Source organism: Equus przewalskii, chromosome 27 (genome assembly GCF_037783145.1).
Source record: "Equus przewalskii isolate Varuska chromosome 27, EquPr2, whole genome shotgun sequence".
NCBI lineage: Eukaryota > Metazoa > Chordata > Mammalia > Perissodactyla > Equidae > Equus > Equus przewalskii.
In genome coordinates this window covers 36,057,485-36,076,812 of record NC_091857.1, presented here as the reverse complement: position 1 = coordinate 36,076,812, position 19,328 = coordinate 36,057,485, and the positions used below count along the sequence as shown (strand labels likewise).

The window sequence follows — 19,328 nt, the reverse complement described above, 5'->3', positions numbered from 1 at the left end:
AACAAGTAGCAAAGAGGGTGCTCCCAACAAAACGGTGCACTATGAATGAACACCGCACATTAGAACTTATGGAGTATGCTTGCAATGATGAATTTGCCTGGTCCAAAGTCCATGATGTTGTTGAAATGATATCTACATATGTGATGTTTTTACCTTCTTTTTTCTCTTACCAAAATCTCCAGAGCCGCTGAAAGCTACCATCAGCCCCAGGAAAGTTAAAAGCAGCGTGGGTAGCCAGGTTTCCTTGTCCTGCAGCGTGACAGGAAGTGAGGACCAGGAACTGTCCTGGTACCGAAACGGTGAAATCCTCAATCCTGGAAAAAATGTGAGGATCACAGGGATCAACCACGAAAACCTTATAATGGATCACATGGTCAAAAGTGACGGGGGCGCATACCAGTGCTTTGTGCGCAAGGATAAGCTGTCCGCTCAAGACTATGTGCAGGTGGTCCTTGAAGGTCAGTGGGCCTTGTTATGGGGTTCGGCTGAGAAAGAACCCAAACCCAGAGCACTCAAAAAGAAGAATAAAGGGTGAAACGGTGCTGATAACTCTTAGTTTTAAGATTTCTATCTATCTGACCTGAGAATAACTCTACCGTAATTTTTCCAGCTAACTCAGTCAAATGAAAGAGCAAGTTCTGATGAAATGAAATGGTGTCTGGTAGAAGTAACATTAGTAACATAAACTTAAGTAACAGAAATGTTTCCCACTCATGTGTTTAAAGTTACTTGTTACAATATAGACCTCAGAAACTTGAAACCTCCGGTTTGGTGGACAATTCGTTGTCCTCTAGATATTATTATCCTCTAGAATCTCTCAATAATGCTTTGTTTGGAGGGCTGTTTTATGCCCTGTGGGATGTTTAGCAGCATCTCTAGCCTCTCCCTACTAGATGATAGTAGCACCCCCCTCAAGTTGTGACAATTAAAAACTGTCTCTAGACATTGCCAAATGTCCCCTTGGGGAGCAAAATAGCCTCCAGTTGAGAAGCAAAACTTTAAAGGCAAAATTCAGGGCAACATTTTGATGTAATGCAAATGGATCTGGTTTGAGGGTTGCCACTGATTGGGTCCAGATTTACGTGAATGGAATTTGTGAGGAATTACCTTGGGATGTGGTAATAGGTTTTAGGTATGTTGTACTGTTTTCTTTTCTTAACTGCCTACTTACATCTTCAAGCTTATCAATCAGCCAAGGAAAGAAGCTATCAAGGTAACACTCAAGTGAGACATATGTTTATCATCAGTTATTAAACTAGGTTTTATCTATATATTTGCATGTCTTGTTGGAAATTGTGTCCTTATATGTAATTTAAAATTCATCTGTTGCCAACTTATTAAAATAATTACATGACTTTCATATAGCCTACAGGGGGAAAAATAAAATCCATTTATATATGAAAATAAATTTACATATGTCTTCATGCTAACAGAGTATTTCTATTGTTACTTTCTTAAACTTGGCTAATTTTAAGAAGGAACAGGCTTAAAGCAATGAGATTCTTATTTTGATTTTAGAATTTCCTTGCAGACAGTGAGATCTTTAAATCAGAGGAAAAGTAGCTGAAGGCATGGTACTCCTATTAAATGCCTGACACTGTGTTCCACATAATAATTAAGTGCAGAAAATAATCAATTTGTAAAGAGCCGGTTTGTTAATGATGATGCACTGTAGTTTTTACATAGTCACTATTTTCAGATTCTTTGTAGAAAAGGGAGAGATTACCTGTCCAGGCCTGGTTACCTTGGCAACAATCTCATGTGACTAAGAAAACCTAAAGAGCATATTGATAATCCATAATAATGTCAGAAGAGTTCAGGTTATCAGAGAGTGACAGCAAGAAAGATTTCAAAGACACTCAGCACTCACTGGGGAAATAATGTCTGCTTTCATCTCCAAAAAAGCCTGTCACTTGAATAAAAAAGGGGGGGGCAGAGGAGCCTACAGAGCATACTCATGGATTTATTTGTCGCATGTCAGTTTCCATTCAGGACAAGAAGCTTCACTTTATTTTTTCTCTTCTGAGAGATGACAGTTCTAATGTAGCAAAAGAGAGCAGAAATGGAATTACAAACACATATCTAATATCTGCATTAAAGTGGTGTCTAACTAGTATTTTCCGAGAAAGCCTCCTATTATTTCCACTGAAATAGCTATGGTTTAACATAAATCATAAAATCTCGCAATACTATGAACTAAGAATGGCCATTGATATAATGCATAATCTGAGAGTATTTTCTATGAGGCCAAAAGAATTGGAATGAAGTGTAAAGAAAATAGAATCTAATAATTATAGGTTCAAGATCAAAACCAGAATAACTGGAGAATGGAATAGTAAAAAAAGAATAAGAGCAGGTCCTATTTCAGGAAATTATAGAATAGCATGTATCAGATTAACTTGCAAGAAGATAAAAATTATGAACTTTGGGGAAAGCAAAAGTGTATGCGGACACTGGGGAGACACTCAAAAGCAGACATAAAGGATTTGACCTTTAAAAGAAGGAGAAAGAACTGGGTGATATCTACATTGATACCACATTTCCCCTCAGGATGGACATTCTCCAGTCTTTGTGGGGTAGGGGGAAAAAACTAGAGCACTAGAAGAAAAGCAGAAAGCTGCAGTCTTATGGGATTGAGGTATAGAAGGGCAGAGGTCTGTACTGTCAAATCACCTGCTTATTGAAGGAGGTGAGTAGAAATTCCAGGAAAGAGGAACTAACAGTAGGGAATCCTAAAATCTAAAAGCAAAATTCCTTGAAAAACTTAGTGGACACCTGAACTGCAAAAATTTGAAGGCAGGTCCAAGTATACAATAAAAATAAGTAGACATACAAAAACAAAAAACTACAACAGGACGTTGTGACCAGAGGTCAAAAGGCAAAGTAGGCAATAGAAATAGACATTGAGAGAACCCAGATGTTAGAATAAGCAAAGACTTTAAAGCTTCTATTTAAAATATGTTCAATAACTTAAAGGAAAGTATAGGCATAAGGAATGAACATCTTGGAAAGACCAGCAGAGAAAATGGAAACTATAAAAAGGAACCAAGAGAAATGGAAAATTCACTGTATTGACTTTAATGGAAGATCAGAGAAGGAAGAAGAGAGGGTCAGTGAACTTGAAGATTAATTAAAATAAAATATCCAACATGAAGCACAGAGAGAAAGAAGACTGCAAGGAAAATGAACAGAGCCTCAGTGGCATGTGGGACATTTATCAGATGGCCTGATATACGTATAATTAGAGGGCCAGAGAAATAGCAGACAGAGAATGAGGAAGAAAAATATTTGAAAAAGTAATGACTATAATTTTCCCAAATTTGGTTTAAAAAATAAGCCAAGAAACTCAGCAAGCCCCAAGAAGCATAAATAAAAAGAAAATCACATGCAGGCATATCTGAATCAAGTTGCTGAAAACAAAAGATAAATAGAAAATCTTGTAATTCTGAGGGAGGAAACATATTACATAAAAAAATGAAGTCATGAGGTCAACCTCGTGGCATAGTGGTGAAGTTCAGTACACCCCACTTTGGTGGCCTGGGTTCATGGATTTGGATCCCCGGTGTAGAACTACTCCACTCAACAGCCATGCTGTGGCAGTGACCCACATACAAAATAGAGGAAGTTTGGCACAGCTATTAGCTCAGGGCTAACCTTCCTCAAGCAAAAAAAGAGGAAGATTGGCAACAGATGTTAGCTCAGGGGGACTGTTCCTCAGCAAAAAAGAAAAGAATAAGAAGTCATTCAGGCTGAAGGGAAATGACCTAAAATGGAAGCTTAGATCTATAGGAATAAAGAACATGAGAAATGGTAGTAAATATGTTAAAAAAAATTTAGCAAAATTCTTTTTTTCTTTTCATTTTTTTAAACAATTGACAAATCATACAATTATAAAATCACAACACTGTATTATAGAGTTTATAACATAAATAGATAATAACCCAAAGAACAGAATATAAATTAAATTATTTGAAAGTATTTGTTTCGAGGTTCTTACATTTCACATGGAGATTATAATCTTAAATTTTAGCACAGGTGATTAAAATTATATAGATAGATGTGCCCGGCTGGTGGCATTGTGGTTGAGTTTGTGTGTTCCACTTCAACAGCCTGGAGTTTGCGGGTTCAGATGCCAGGTGTGGACCTACACACCACTCATCAGCCATGCTGTGGTGGCGTCCCATGTACAAAGTGGAGGAGGATTGGCACAGATGTTAGCCCAGGGCCACTCTTCTTCAAGCAAAAAAGAGGGATATTGGCAATAGATGTTGGCTCACGGCCAACATTCCTCACCTCCTCCCCCCAAAAATACATATAGGTATATGCATACATACACATATACATATTAGTATTCATATACATATAAATATGTATTTGTGTAAGTGTCTCTCTATACAAATATGTATATATATATAAATATGTATATATGGATCTGTATATCTATGCATCTGTCTATATAAAACTCAGTTGGAATTTATCCCATAAGTGCAAGATTGGCAAAACATTAAAAATAAAACTTATCTATGTATATGTAAGTCATCATATTAACAGAATAAAGGAGAAAAAGTAATTGATGACCTCAATATATCAACAAAAAAATCATTTGACAAAATTCAACATCCATTCAGAAGGAAAATTCTCAGCAAACTAGGAGGATAAGGAACTTCCTTGACCTGATTAATGTCATCTATGAACAATCTATAATGGCATCTATGAATAATCTATAGCTATAGTCATCCTTAACGGTTAAACATTAAATATTTTTCATTTAACATTGAGACCAAGGCTAGGAGGCTCACACCTTCCACTTCTATCCAACATTGTACTACAAGTCCTAGCCAGGCATGAATAGAAAACAAAATGTATAAAGTTTGGAAAGGAAAAATTTCAGCTGTCTTTAATCACAGGACTTGTTTACTTAGAAAACCCCAAGAAATCTATCAAACAATTCCTAGAAGCGTAAGTGGGTTTAGGAAGTCATAGGATACAAGATCAATGTAAAAAATGCAATTTTATTTTTACATAGTAGGAACAAACAATTGGAAAATAATATTTTAAAATTCCCATTACATTAGCATAAAACATAAGACATTTAGGAATAATTTAACAACAGATGTGAGAGAGCTCAACATGTAAAACGATACAACATTGCTAATATAAAATTGTGAGAACCTGAAACATTGGAAGGACATGCCATATTCAAGGACTGGGAAAGTAATTTCTTAAGGTAACGGTTCTCTCTAAAACGATTGATGTAATCCCAATCAAAATCTCTACAGCTTTTATGGATGACTTTAAAATTTATATAGAAAAGTGGAAGTCCTGTAGTCCAAACGGATTTAAAAAATATATATGGAAAAGTAAAGAACTGAGAATCACTCCAACAGTCTTGAAAAAAGGAATAAAGTTGGAGGACTCATCCTACTAGGTTTGAAGACTTACTCTACATCTGCATTAAACGAGGTAGATGTATTGCTCGGTGGAACACAATCGATGGTCCAGAAACATGCTCACACATATATGTTGAAGGGATTTGCAAAAGAACACACGATATTCAATAGGTAAAGGAAAGTCTTTTCGACCAACAGTACCGAAACTACTCAATGAAGGTATGGAAAGAAATGAATATCAATCCCTACCTGACACTTTATACTTTACACAAAAATTAATGGGATATGAATTATAGATTGAAATTTAAAGTCAAAAACTATAAAGTCTTGAAAAAGAAGCACAGAAGAATTCTTCATCATTTTGGGATAGATAAAGCTTTCTTAGGACCAAGAAAACACAGAGTGGCAAAGAGAAAGACATCATTAAGAAAAGGAAAAGGCAACTACAGACTGAAAGAAGCTATTTTACACACATGAGCACACATATGTGTTATATTCTATATATGTGCCTGACAAACATTCTGTGTCATTTATATAAGCTATCTGACAAATATATCTAACCATTATGTGATTCTGACATATGTATAGATACTTGTATTCAGCGTACATAAAGAATTTCTACAAATCAATAACAAAGGCAAACAGTCTAATATAAAAGTGGACAAAAGATTTGAGCAGACATTTCACAAAAGGAGATATACAATGTCCTATAAGCACATGGAAACAACATTACTTCCATGATATTTTGGCCAAAAATGCACAACCTGCTTCTAATCCTCAGGAAATAGTTACTACAAAGTAACTCCTCAAAAATGTCAAAGTCAAGAAATATAAGAGACCTAAGAAAGTTCCAGATTAAAAGAGACTAAAGAGACATGACAAATAAATGTAATGTGTAATACTGATTGAACAGGGAAAAAATAGCTATAAGGGACATTTTGGGTCAATTGGCAGGCTTTCAATGTGGACAGTACATTAGGTAATGGTACTGTTCCAAAGTCACATTTCTTAATTTTGCTAATTGTACTGTGGTTATGGTAGAATATATGCGTGTATAAAGGTACATCCTCTGTGATTACATGGGTTTGAAGGTCAAGAACACACAGAATTAATTCATGGTGATAGAAATCAGAACAGTGACTGCCCATGGTGAGTGAGGATTGATTTAAAGGAGCCCTAGGAATAAGGATGATGGATGATCCCCATGTTGCGGGATGTTGGAAATGTTTTATATCTCGAGCATTATGTTGGTTACACAGGTGTATATATTTAAGAAAACTCATTCTGTTTGTACACTTAAGATCTGCACATTTCACTGTATGTAAACTTTATCTATGAAAAAACAGTATAACTGAAGAAAACGTTCCTAAACAGATAAAAATGACTTGAGTTTTCAGTCCACGGTGTAAAACTCAGTGCAAAGAAATTTACAGCTAAATACATCCTGAAGATAAAGTTGAATTGTAAGGTCAAATAAAATAATCTCAACATTCCCCAGCATCAACAACTGATTATGTACAGAGAATAAAAATCAGGATGATGTCTAACTTCTCTGTGAATTAAATGCAAAGCCTGTTGAAGCAGTGTCTGCCGTATTCTAAGGGCAGAAATGCAGGGTCTTCATTTTAATATTAGGAAGTTCTTTTTCTGATCTTTGGGAGGGTAAGGGAGATGTTTGCAACACAAGGACACTGAGATGTGCTCCTTATGAATGCATCTGGGAAAAAACATACTTGAGAGCCTTCTCCAGGCAATCAGAATGTGAGTTGGAATGAAGAAGATTCAGGAATTTGCAAATGAAAAGATGGTAGCAGACTGTAGTGCAGCACCTCACCACAACGCTTCCCGTCATGAGAACCCCACACAGCTGGCCCCGCTGGCCACAGAATGGGCTTCAAGGTTTTGGGTCAATGAGTAACTCTTTCTTCAGGACTTGGAAGTGCTAACAGTTATCTCTCTGTGATGAAATTGCAAGCTATCTTCAGTTCTGTCTCCCATATGTCTTTTCTGTATCTATACTTTCCGGTTTTTCAACAATAGATATCTATAAGTCTTATAATAAAAATTAGAACCTAAAAAATAATATCTGGTAATCATTATCTTTCATTCTGCGATGAATCCTGAAAATGAGCACAAAAATCCTTTTAAAAAACTATCTCCTTCAGCAAAGTTTATTACTAAAATCAAAAATCCTGTTGCATGTGATCACAATTATGTGACATAATTGTGACCCACAAATAATGAGCCACTTACGCCTAGAAAAGAAGTGTCACAGTGTTGATTTATTTCCCTGAGGCTAGTAGGCCTATTCACAACTTTTCCTTCCTTTGACTTTCAAGTATTTTTCTGTAATATGCATGTCTCTCTCTTTTTTTTTCATGGGGAGCCATATAAAAAAAAGAAACATGCATTTGTGATTACTACTATACAATACGAGGGAAGTAGTCCACATCTGTGATAGAAAAATAATGGAATATGAAAACTTGGTCTTTGTTGAAAATATGGGAAACTCCCATGGAAATTTCCCTAAGACTAAGCTCCTACCTAGTTTGCCTGGGATAACCTTGAGTTGTGTCTGTTCTCCTGTTATAATTGTTCATAGTACCCATTCCATTCTCAAAAGCGCCCCAGGTTGGATGATAAATTATATGGCCACCCTACTTAAGATACTTATAGAGATATTTAATACGTGCCAGAAAGGTCAAACTTTATTTAGCTTTTACTCATTCTCAGAGGCTTCTTGGAAATTTACAGGTATGTCCCATTTGTCATTAAAACTACAAGAGGTTATTTCTTATGAGAAAAGAAAGATTAGATAATCAGTTTCTCAGTCTTTCTCAGTCTTTCTTCCTCTAAGCAGTTCCCTAGTGAGCAATCCCGAATGACCTTGGGGAAGTAGAAAGCTGCAGTGACTAGGGGTGTGGATTTCCTCTGTTTACAATTTTGGGAGGGGCACATACCAGTTTTGAATTGTAGACTTCTTAAGAGCTGACATTGTTTAATATGAATATCTCGGCTGCATTGTTATTCTTCTTGTTATGATAATCAGGAAATACATAAGCAATTTATTGAAGCTTGCTAATGCTGTGTTTATCTCTTTTGAAAGTGAAATCTTATTGTTATTGGGATTTAGCTTTATCAATAAAACCAGGCTTTTTTGTAGTGTTTAATAAGCCTTAGTCATTTAGTAATCATCTACCTCCTAATCATTAAATAAATGTACTTGGAAGTTGTTTAATTATTTGTATGTGCCACTTCCTTCCATGATTTGTCTTCCTACAGATGGAACTCCTAAAATCATTTCCGCCTTTAGTGAAAAAGTAGTGAGTCCAGCAGAACCGGTTTCCCTCATGTGCAACGTGAAGGGAACTCCATTGCCCACAATCACGTGGACCCTGGATGACGACCCTATTCTCAAGGGTGGCAGTCACCGCATCAGCCAGATGATCACGTCAGAGGGAAACGTGGTCAGCTACCTAAACATCTCCAGCTCTCAGGTCCGGGATGGGGGAGTGTACCGCTGCACCGCCAACAACTCGGCAGGAGTCGTCCTGTACCAGGCTCGAATAAACGTAAGAGGTGCTTGTCAAATCAGCTCCTCAAAAAAACACACATAACTCATTGTAGTGGAGAAGAAGGTTTCTGCATGCACTGAGCTGAGTCTTGGAATGCCAAAACGGATTAACTATTGCTTCTCATTTCCTGCCCTTTCCTTCCTACTCAGGAATGGCACTGATTGGGTTAACGTTGGAAACGGCGTTTTGATTTCTTTAGTCAGCTTCTCCCCTTCTTTTTCTCTTAGATTTGTCCACTGGATCTTTCCTTTCCTGGTTAATGCTCTGCATGCCTCTTCCTTCTTCCTCTTCTGTTCTCCTACATTCATGGCAAACCTTCATGTACATGCTATCTTAACTTACATTCATAGTGCAACGTGGCATACCCTCCATCTTCATATCTATTTTATAGAGAGAGCTAAACAGCCAAATTGCTACCAGTGTTTTCACAGAAAGAGCATGAGTGTGCTGTGCAGACTAGTTGCTTTTTATTGATTAAATTGCCTTTTACCTTGTAATTCAAAATGTTTTAATGGAAGTTATTGATAATTAAAGTATTTAACACTCACTCAACTCATTTGGAAGTAATGAAATTAAAGGAAAAGAAAAAACCTCCTTAGTGGAAAATGCCAAATACAGAGAAACTTATTAAATTGAAAAAGATGTCTTATGTGAAAATAACCTACATTTTTAACTCAAGGAAAAGTGTACCCATTTCTGCACATGAGAAGTACCCTTAAATTATTTTCAAGAGTTTCTTTGTGTCTCTCTAGGGCCTGCAAGCATTCGACCAATGAAAAATATCACAGCAATAGCAGGACGGGACACGTACATTCACTGTCGAGTGATTGGCTATCCATATTACTCCATCAAATGGTACAAGAACTCTAATCTGCTTCCTTTTAACCACCGCCAAGTGGCGTTTGAGAACAATGGAACTCTGAAACTCTCAGACGTGCAAAAAGAAGTGGACGAGGGCGAGTACACGTGCAACGTGCTGGTTCAGCCGCAGCTCTCCACCAGCCAGAGTGTCCACGTGACCGTTAAAGGTAAGGCTGTTCCTCTCCACCCCCACACAACCTGCCATTGCTGCTTCACCAGATCAACAATTAGGAGTGGAACAATCTAAGAATCTGCACATTTAGAGTAGGACAATTGTAAACACCATGGAATGATTGGATTAGAACATTAGATGTCCTGTTCTCTTTACTACTGCATCTTGCAAGACCTGTGGTCGATATAGCTATCTTTTCGTGTGAACTTTTGGCTTGATTTTCAGGAGGGCGTGTGCTGTTAATATTACCATAGAAAAAAGAAATGCATCATTGGCTTGGTTATCTAGTTTTCTGAGAGATAATTTTAAAACATGTATCTTTCTTTTCCTAAAAATGAGTTCTTTTAGAATCCAACTGGAAGAAAGAGGATTTCATACAAGCTTCTCATCTTGAGTGAATGAACACTTCCAAGTAACAATATAGGAATTAAATGACTAAAGGACTACGTAGAAAATTTCTTGACTTTTAAGTTATTCTTTACATCATGACATAGACTATCATGGAATCTAACCATGAGGATGAACTTTGGAGATAATGCAACTCAACTCCAATCTCCTTATCAGTAAAGACCAATAAAGTGACAAGACCCGTCCAGGAACACACAGCTTTATAGTGGCAGACCCTTAGAGGAGACTGTTTCTTCCATTCCTCAATTCAGTTTCCTCAGCTGAACCTAAAATGAAAATTTCCAATTATGTAAATAATCTACATGAAGTAGGTCATGAAAATAGCTCTAATATGTTATGAAACAGTTTCAAAAATCTGTGAAAGCAGCCTCCTGCCATGTTAAGCTGCCTGCTTGAGCTGTCCAAGATATCTCCCTGTGTACCACTCATTGTCTTTGGTGTCCTCCTTACAAAGTTGCATGGGTTTTCCATGGTCTTCCCCACCATCTTTTCTCACAAACCGTTTCCGTTTACCTTTCTAGGAACGCCTATAAATATACACACACACATACAATATGTAATATGTTATGTACTGTATGTTATCTAATATCTGTTCTACCTTAGATACACTTGCAAATGAATAATTTTGAATTTTTTTAATAACCACCTATCTTAAGAATTTTTTCAAATCATTAGAAAATCTTGACAAACCAGACTGGTCATACCTGCATAAAAGTCAATTTGGTGGTTGTATTTATGTCTTCTGCCATCATTTATGGAACATCTACTCTGTGCCAGGCACCACTCTAGGCCGTGAGGAAAACAGTGATGAAGAAGGTAGACAAAATCTTTTCCGTCATGAAGCTTTGCTTCCAATCAGGAGAGACAAAAAATAAAGCAAGTAAATAAACTAGAAAATACTTTACAGTATTCAATACCATGCAGAGAATTAAAACATGGCAGTATGTTAAAGGCTAGCTGCGATGGAGAATTTGCACCTTTTTAATGAATTTTTCGTACTCTCCTATCTTAGAATTCATTACTCTCTTATACCCTTTGAATGAATGTTTTACCAACACATGGTTTTGTACCATGACAGGTTGATCATTTGGAAATGATTGGTTCTCTGAGCTATGTAGAGCTTCCAAATGTTGACACAATTCATTATACAATATCAAAATATCACCGTGATTCCATGAGAAAGGTCTCTAAATATTGGAAAGCTGTCAAGTTCATGGTGACAGTACAAGTTTTCCAAAATTCTACTTTTTTGCTTGAAAGTGTGAATTTTATTGTTTACAACAAACACTGTCAGTTGTGATTGTAGGAGTGACAGGCTCATTTCTTTCTTTTCCAGGAAAATGTCTGCCAAATAAACGAGCCTGAATAACTGTAGTTTTTAGGTAGACATTCTTTGAGGAAGCAATGAAATTCCATGGAAAAAGTGGCTAGTTGAGCTTGTAACTCAGCAAGCGCACAACTACTTTACTCGAAATCAACAACCTTCTCAGCAGGCAGTGGAAGTGTTTTGTTCATTCTTCCCATTTTGTTACACAGAACATTGAACATTAAACATGACATGAACTCATGGGTCAAGATTTATTAAAATTATTGTTTTTATGGCTTCGTAAGTGTCCTTAAATGAAACTGGTTTAAGAAAACAACAACGACTGGGATATGTGTTGGTAAACGATACAACTTCTAGTACATTCTGATGTGCTAGTGTGATTTGTGCTAAGGTTCTACCAGTCTTACCCACCACTATTTTTGCACATCTGTGCAAATGTCCATAAAATGAGAAAAGCAAATAACATCTTAGTACTCTAATGAAAATGGTTGTCTTCTTGCAGATTCATTAAAATGGTTTCAAGGATCCCCATGGGTCTGCAAACTACATTTTGAAAATATTCAGTGCTAAACGTTTCATTTATTTTTAATGTTCACTCATTATGAATGATGCATCAAATGAGCTTCTTTATGTGTTGGCCTTTGTCTGCTTTTAAGATTATTTCTTTCAGGAAAAATCGCCAGAACTATGGCCATTGGATAAATGAATATAAATATTTTAATACCATTTTTTTAGGAGACATAAGTTCAAATAAAGACCATCTGAATCACTTTTATTCTTAAAATTCCAAAAACTTTTATTCTTTTCCAGATCAGCATAAATCAATGTATTAATCTTGGCCCTTTCGATTTTAAGTGACAGAGACCAATCCAAAAACTAGCTTATGCCCCAAAGGAGAATTTATTGGCTTTTATAACTAGCATATCTATGATTTTAGGAAACAAAATTTCACAATTTAATCAAACAGTTTTGTTTTCAGGAATCTTTTTCTTTTAAGCATATATTATGCACTATAAATATTTTCAGCTCCTTTGCAAAGGCTGCCAAACAAAAGGACAATCCTATTTTGTGAAATGTTTCATTATAGCCGCCTGGTGAGAAATGGCTGGTGGTGAGTGGGGCAGTCGTTGGGATGTGGGATTTGCAATATTTAACAGAGTGGTCAGGGAAGGCTTCTTTAAGAAGGTGAGATTTGAGCAAGGACATAGAGGTGTGCAAGAGAGCCAAGCAGATATCTGGGGAAGAACATTCTAGACAAAGGGAACAGATAGAACAAAAACAGGAGTGTGCCTGGCGAGCTTGAGGAAGAGCAGAGAGGCTAGTGTGGCTGAAGCAGAGTGAACGAGGGCGAAATTAATAGGAATGAGGTCAGAATTAGCAGGACCATTTCATGTGGGACCTAGATTTGGGTTGTAATGACTTGAGTTTTTCTTTTGAGTGAGATGAGGGGATATATCGGGTGATTTTAAACAGAAGTCACATGGCCTGACTTGGGTTTTAAAAGGATACTTCTGACTCCTGTGCTGAGAATTAGGCTAAAGGGCAAGAAGAGACAAGCAGAGTGACCTCTTAGAAGGCTAACCCAGGTGAGAGGTAGGAGGGCTTGGACCAGAGAGATAGCAAGTAGAAGAAAGATTCTGGGCATGTTTTTAAGGTCTATTCAATAGGATTTCCTGATGGATTGGATGTGGCTGTGAGAGAAACAAAGATGGAAGGATAACTCCAAAATTTTGACCTGAGCAATGGCAAGAAGAGCCCTGCCATCAACTGAGTTAGCAAAAGATCTAGTGGAACAGTCTAAGGGAAGAAATTAGGAGTCTACTTTTTGATATGTTGAGGTTGAAATATATATTACACAAATAATTGGATCCAGTAAGTAGGAAACTGGATTTAGGAGAGTGGTATTTAGGATTCTGGGATGTGGATTTGGAGACAACAGTGAATAGATAATGTGTAAGGGCACAGGCCTAAGTGTGACTGTCGAGGGACTCTGCGTACCCCACTGCAGATTTCACCTTCATGTAGGCGGACATCAGTCGCTTAGGCAGACGCACAGCAAAACCTATTCACCAAATGTCTAAAGACAAAGTCTGACAAAAATTCAAACAAGAACTGTCTGAAATTTAAATTTGTCTTGTTAAATTTCCTAGATTGGGAAGCAGTGTATTGACCATGACCCTATTTATAAAAAAAGTGCGGGAATCCACCAGTTTCACAGCAATTACAATAGTGTATTGGGGGAGATAGGGATGGAAATTCAAGGGCACGTTAAGCCAAACTTTGGGAGGGGCGGAGATAGGGTGGGCCTCAGGGGAGGCCTGATCTAGACCGGTAATGACCGTCTGGATGTTCTGTCTGTCTCTTTGGTGCTTCCCTCCACACATCAGTTTAATTCCCTCAGAGCAGCTTCTTGATATGGCAGAAAAATTGGCCCTGAATATCTCTGCACTCACATGCCCACAACTATGACAGAGCCCTTTCCTGACCATTCCATGTAGGAAAATCCTACAGAGGGACTCTGGTTGGCATTCCATAGGCCACCAGCCCATTCCTGGACCAGTATCTATGACCAGAGCAATGGGGTACCTGCATAGGCTGCCTGCCTCCACCCACACCCCCATGCCAGGGAGAAGATTGAAAGATCAAAGAAGGAGGAAAATGAAAGCAGCTGACAATACAAGCTGTGTTAAGACAGTGACTTAAAACATGAACAGGGCTCATAACGACTTCAGAATGTGTATTCACTTTACATATTAAAATGTGCTCAATAGAGAAAGGCCCCTGAGCAGGTCAATATTTCAGAAAATAAATTCTATCCAATGGCTAAGAATTCTCTCTAAAACCACCCCCAGGGAGAAGAAGAACCATCTTAGGCAATGGAAGCCAAGCAAAGACCATTGATAGGGAGGGTGGAAGAGAGAGGCCAGATGAAAGGAGGATGTCAGGTGCGACAATCAAATCACAGAGATAAAGAAAGCAGAAAAGTCATCCAGATGCAGGAAGATACTGAGATCAAACAGATCTATGACTATTACAACAGCCATATGAACAAAGCAAGAGACATCCTCGTCTGTCTCTAATAATAGGCTCCTTGATGACAGATCAGATCTCTCAGGAGACCCCACCATGTGAGACTATCACACACTAACAAAAGTTTGATGGGAAAGACTTTAAACAATGGATTTGGGGTCAGCCCCATGGCCAAGTGGTTGAGTTCGTGTGCTCCACTTTGGTGTCCCAGGGTTTTGCTGGTTCGGATCCTGGGCACAGACCTAGCGCTGCTCCTCAAGCCATGCTGAGGTGGCGTCTCACATATCAGAACTAGAAGGACCTACAACTAGAATATACAACTATGTACTGGGGAGCTTTGGGGAGAAAAAGAAAAAAAGAAGATTGGCAGTAGATGTTAGCTCAGGGCCAATCTTAAAAAAAAAAAACAGTGGTTTTGCCAAGAAGCCAGGAATGCAGAACTTGCTCAAAAAATATATGTTGAGTTGATGTTCATCAGATTTAAATTAATTTTTTAAATGTATGTCTGGGCAGAGGAGAGAGCATGTACTTTTTGTTAATCATTGCTTCAAGACATATTTTCTTCTGCTTTAAGGAACATTTTCTAAACCAAATACAGTGTTGGCTTTCAATACTGCAGGATATCCCAGCTTGCTTTTACTTAATTTCATCTTTTCTCTGTAGATAGATGAAACGTAGATACTGAAAGAGGAAAATTGCAGGCTGAGTGGATAGAGTTAAGGATGCATAAGCCAGTGTGGGACTTCCCAGGTGAAAAAATAATAAATTCTGGATTCCTATATGTCAGTTTAGGGCATTCTTTTTTGTGTCTGTTATATTCACATGCATTGCACTCTTACAAAGATATTTAGAGTAATTTGGTTTAAGATACCACTTGCATTTATTGCTTAAAATGACTTCTAACTTTCAATATGTAGTAACAATTATACACTATTAACAATTTTAGCCTTTAATCCGATGTTGTTAGTAAGGTCATAACCAAATTGACTTCTGAACATTTAAATTTGAATTTTAAAATGTTTTGAAATGCAATATATAAATTAAATAACACTCCAGTGGTCAGGGTTAGTAGTCCATCAAAGCTTTTTAAAAATGAATAACCTTTACTGTTTTCAATTATGATAAGAGGAGAGATGAGGAACCAGCTGAATTACAGGAAAAGACTGCGGTTTTTGACTCTCTCTGTGGATCAGGATCGAAAGAAACTCTTTCCCATTTTGTGCATTAAATACAGCTCCATTCCCTTTCCTGTTAGACTACACAGTGAATATTTTACTCAGATGATTCTGGAAGAGCAAATATGATGTGTTAAATGTTAGCTTCCTTTGGAAGTGGGCCCACTTGTTTCCATCAATAATGCTGCAAACTGTGAAACCCATTTTTATCTTGTTTTCAGGAGATTCTTCTTTAACACTGAATAGAGTGGTGTGTGTGTGTATGTGTATTTAGATGACATTTGAAAACAATGCTATTTTTCAGTGATGTCTTTTTTGGTGATAGTCATGACCCTTTGCCTGCTTTGTAGCATATGACTTGGGAAATTTGAAAAAAAACTCAAATTGATATAAATAACATGTTAATTGTTGATAATGCCTGAAACTTAAGCAGTTCTGAAATATCTTAACCAACCAAAAGTCCTCAAATGTGTAGGGAGAAATGAAAGTCAAAAATCCCTTCTTTTGAGGCTAGCCCGGTGGCACAGCAGTTCAGTTAGCACGTTCCGCTTCAGTGGCCCAGGGCTCGCCAGTTCGGATCCGAGGTGCGGACAAGACACCGCTTGATAAGCCATGCTGTGGTAGGTGTCCCACCTATAAAGTAGAGGAAGGTGGGCACGGATGTTAGCTCAGGGCCAGTCTTCCTCAGCAAAAAGAGGAGAATTGGCAGTGGATGTTAGCTCAGGGCTGATCTTCTCAAAAAGAATCCCTTCTTTCACTTCATTTCAATTAAACAAGCAGTGTTATATTTAACACATTTCAAAGCTTTTTTCTGTCTCATTTTAGGTGCCACTTTGAACTTGAACAGTGCCTAATTGAGTGTTCTAATTTCTGGGGACCAACACTGCCAGGGAAGTTAATTGGCTGCTAGATAAAAATGTCACCTTCTGTTTATATTTATGTAAAACTTTATAGTTTACAAAACACTTTCATATGTGTAACCTTGATTAATACTCCCAGTGACTTGGCATGTGGATAAAGTCTAATCAGAGAAACAGAGTAAGGAAGTCGGGAGACTGCTTCAAAGTTGTCCACTGATGTATTCAACACTCGAAGACACATATTTGGGTTCCAATACGACCTCATGGTATGTCTTAGAAAAGTAATTCATACTGCAGTGGGAAGCCAGGTTTGAAGTGAGAAGAAATTAAGGCAAAGAACCCAGGAAGAAAGCTAGTTAAAAAGTCAAGAAAGAAGGTTATGTTTAAAGTTAAGGGCATGAGATATTAAAGGCTTAATTTAAGAGAGAGAGAATTAGTTAAATTGAAGAGATGAACAGGAAGGAATTAATTTGGTGAAGGGGGGTGAGTAAGAACCAAAGATGACTCCAGAATTTCCATTCTGGATGATGGAAAGGCTGAGAGAGGGAACCTAAAATATTAGTGTCTTGGGAAAGTCTTCCGAAGGGTAGGGTTTCGTCTAACGTGTCTGTGGAGCCCCCTCGTGGATTCAGACCATGGGAACTTTGAAAGAGGGATTTGGGGACAGCAGGCTAAAATTAATAAAGGGAGATAGTTGAAAATTTAAGTAGCCAAGAGTGTCTAAGAAACAGCAAGCTTTCAGAATTATATTTTATTGGGTTTTTTCAGTTAATATTTACCAATATGGAGATGAGATGATAATACTGGAAATGCAACGAGAGCAACCACAAATATTCCCTCTTTCATATTTCATTTATTTTTATATTTGTAGCACTGTCTCGTTCTAATTTAAGAGAAATTCGTGTCATATCCTGCTTTAAATTGGAGAAAGGATTAGGTGTCACTGACAGTGTCTCTGACTTTATGGCAGTGACCTTTTGTATTCTGGGGCCTAACTGGGACACTTTCTGCACAATTCGACGTAAAGATGCTGCATCCACAGCGGCTTTTTATTATATGCTGAATCTCATCCATCCTCCTGGCAGTCTTGCAGTCTTGCTGTTGGCGCATTTGGGGAAATGAATGCTAAATGAAAACCAGTGCTGATAATGTGTCTGCTCTCCTCCCATCTCTAGTGAGCGGCTAGGAGCACTGCCTTCTAATGGCATCGTTCTTCGGGGGCTCCTGACAGCTAATGTCATTTGGCCCAGGCAGAGAGAGATACAGCTCTGTGCATGTCACCCACTGCCACTTGCTGACATTTGCTCACTTCCTGTTCCAACCAGAGCACCATCAACTTCCACCAGCTTCCACACCCAACTCTGCCAGGGAGCAAGGGGCCTTCTCTCTTTATCACTTTCACTTTCTTCCACTCTCCATCTCTCTAGCTACTGGAATCCTTTACAGTATCGTTTCTAGAAAACACGGCATTTCAAGTTGTTTTTCTCTTTTAGGTGCCTTATTAAAGTTAAGCAATGTTCAGTGGGTCCTATTTGCTGGGCTCTTATGTGGCCATAAATTTTGGTCATTCACAAAATGTGTATATTGATTTTCAACAATTTCTTAGGGAGTGTATAGTTTCTATGGTGAATAATACAGGAGAAAATAGACGTAGTGGGGAAACATGAAGATAATAATGGTGTGAAATCCTTTTGTGGTAATTTGTGAGTTCAATTGGGATTTTAGATTCTCTTTGTTAGTTTCATATCTAAATGTGGTAAAGAAGGCCAGCGAAGTGGGGGGCTGTCACTGTCCCACCGTCCTAAACTCGTCTGACATGAGGATTCGAGCTCTCAAGCTTCCAGAGAATAGAAATTCTTTGCTTTGGTTAGGATCTCAGAATTGAGCTCCCAACTCAGTCTGAGTACTCTCCTTCTGACAGGATTATCCTGTTGATAGAATGCCTTTCAAAAAACAAAAACAAAAAAGAATGCCTTGTAATTCCTGTTCCATTCTAGGAAATGAGCTGGTACCTTTCTTCAAGGAAACTTTTTGTTAAAAATTTTTAAAAATAATATCTCAAATTAATTTCCTCTAAGTAGAGGAAAAGAAAAGGATTATGTATTGGATTTGTTGTAAAGTCAAAGAATGCAGTTTTCTACTTAATCAAAATTAAAATTAAGAAATAGTGTTTTGCAATACTTGTTAAACATGGGAACTCAGAGAGAATTAAGCAGAGATGAGAAAGAAAGAATGCTAAGAAAATTACTTACACTTTCCTTGCCTAGCCCATAATCAAACTCTTTGCAAATGCACACGTGTATGTGCACACGTACACACACACACAGGAAAAGACCCTTTGATAGTGCTTAATTAATAATGCCCTGGTAACATTTTAAATCAGAAAAATCAACCCTCAACTGTTTGAAATCATTCAGTAGGACCTTTCATATGAATTGGCACCTAACACTAGTAAATATCAAAATATATAAGTTCAACAGAACTGTGTAGTTTATGCACATATGATATGTGACAAATAATACGTATATTA

The 19,328-nt window shown here is 37.6% G+C and overlaps 1 protein-coding gene across 7 annotated transcripts in view; it reads left to right on the top strand.

The window, feature by feature from the left end:
• The window catches only part of DSCAM (DS cell adhesion molecule), a 695,956-nt gene that overhangs the window by 422,776 nt on the left and 253,852 nt on the right, over positions 1–19,328 (top strand). For 6 of the 7 annotated variants that reach the window (XR_011534071.1, XR_011534072.1, XM_008538164.2 and 3 more), the window contains exons 6-8: positions 183–458; positions 8,673–8,969; positions 9,718–9,993. Coding sequence is in view for 5 of the 7 variants with exons in the window: in XM_008538164.2 (XP_008536386.1) it covers positions 183–458; positions 8,673–8,969; positions 9,718–9,993 (849 nt within the window). In the remaining 2 variants the exon portion in view is untranslated. Of the gene's footprint in view, positions 1–182; positions 459–1,034; positions 1,214–8,672; positions 8,970–9,717; positions 9,994–19,328 lie in introns of those variants that run through there. The other variant, XM_070598082.1, reaches the window with a different exon arrangement.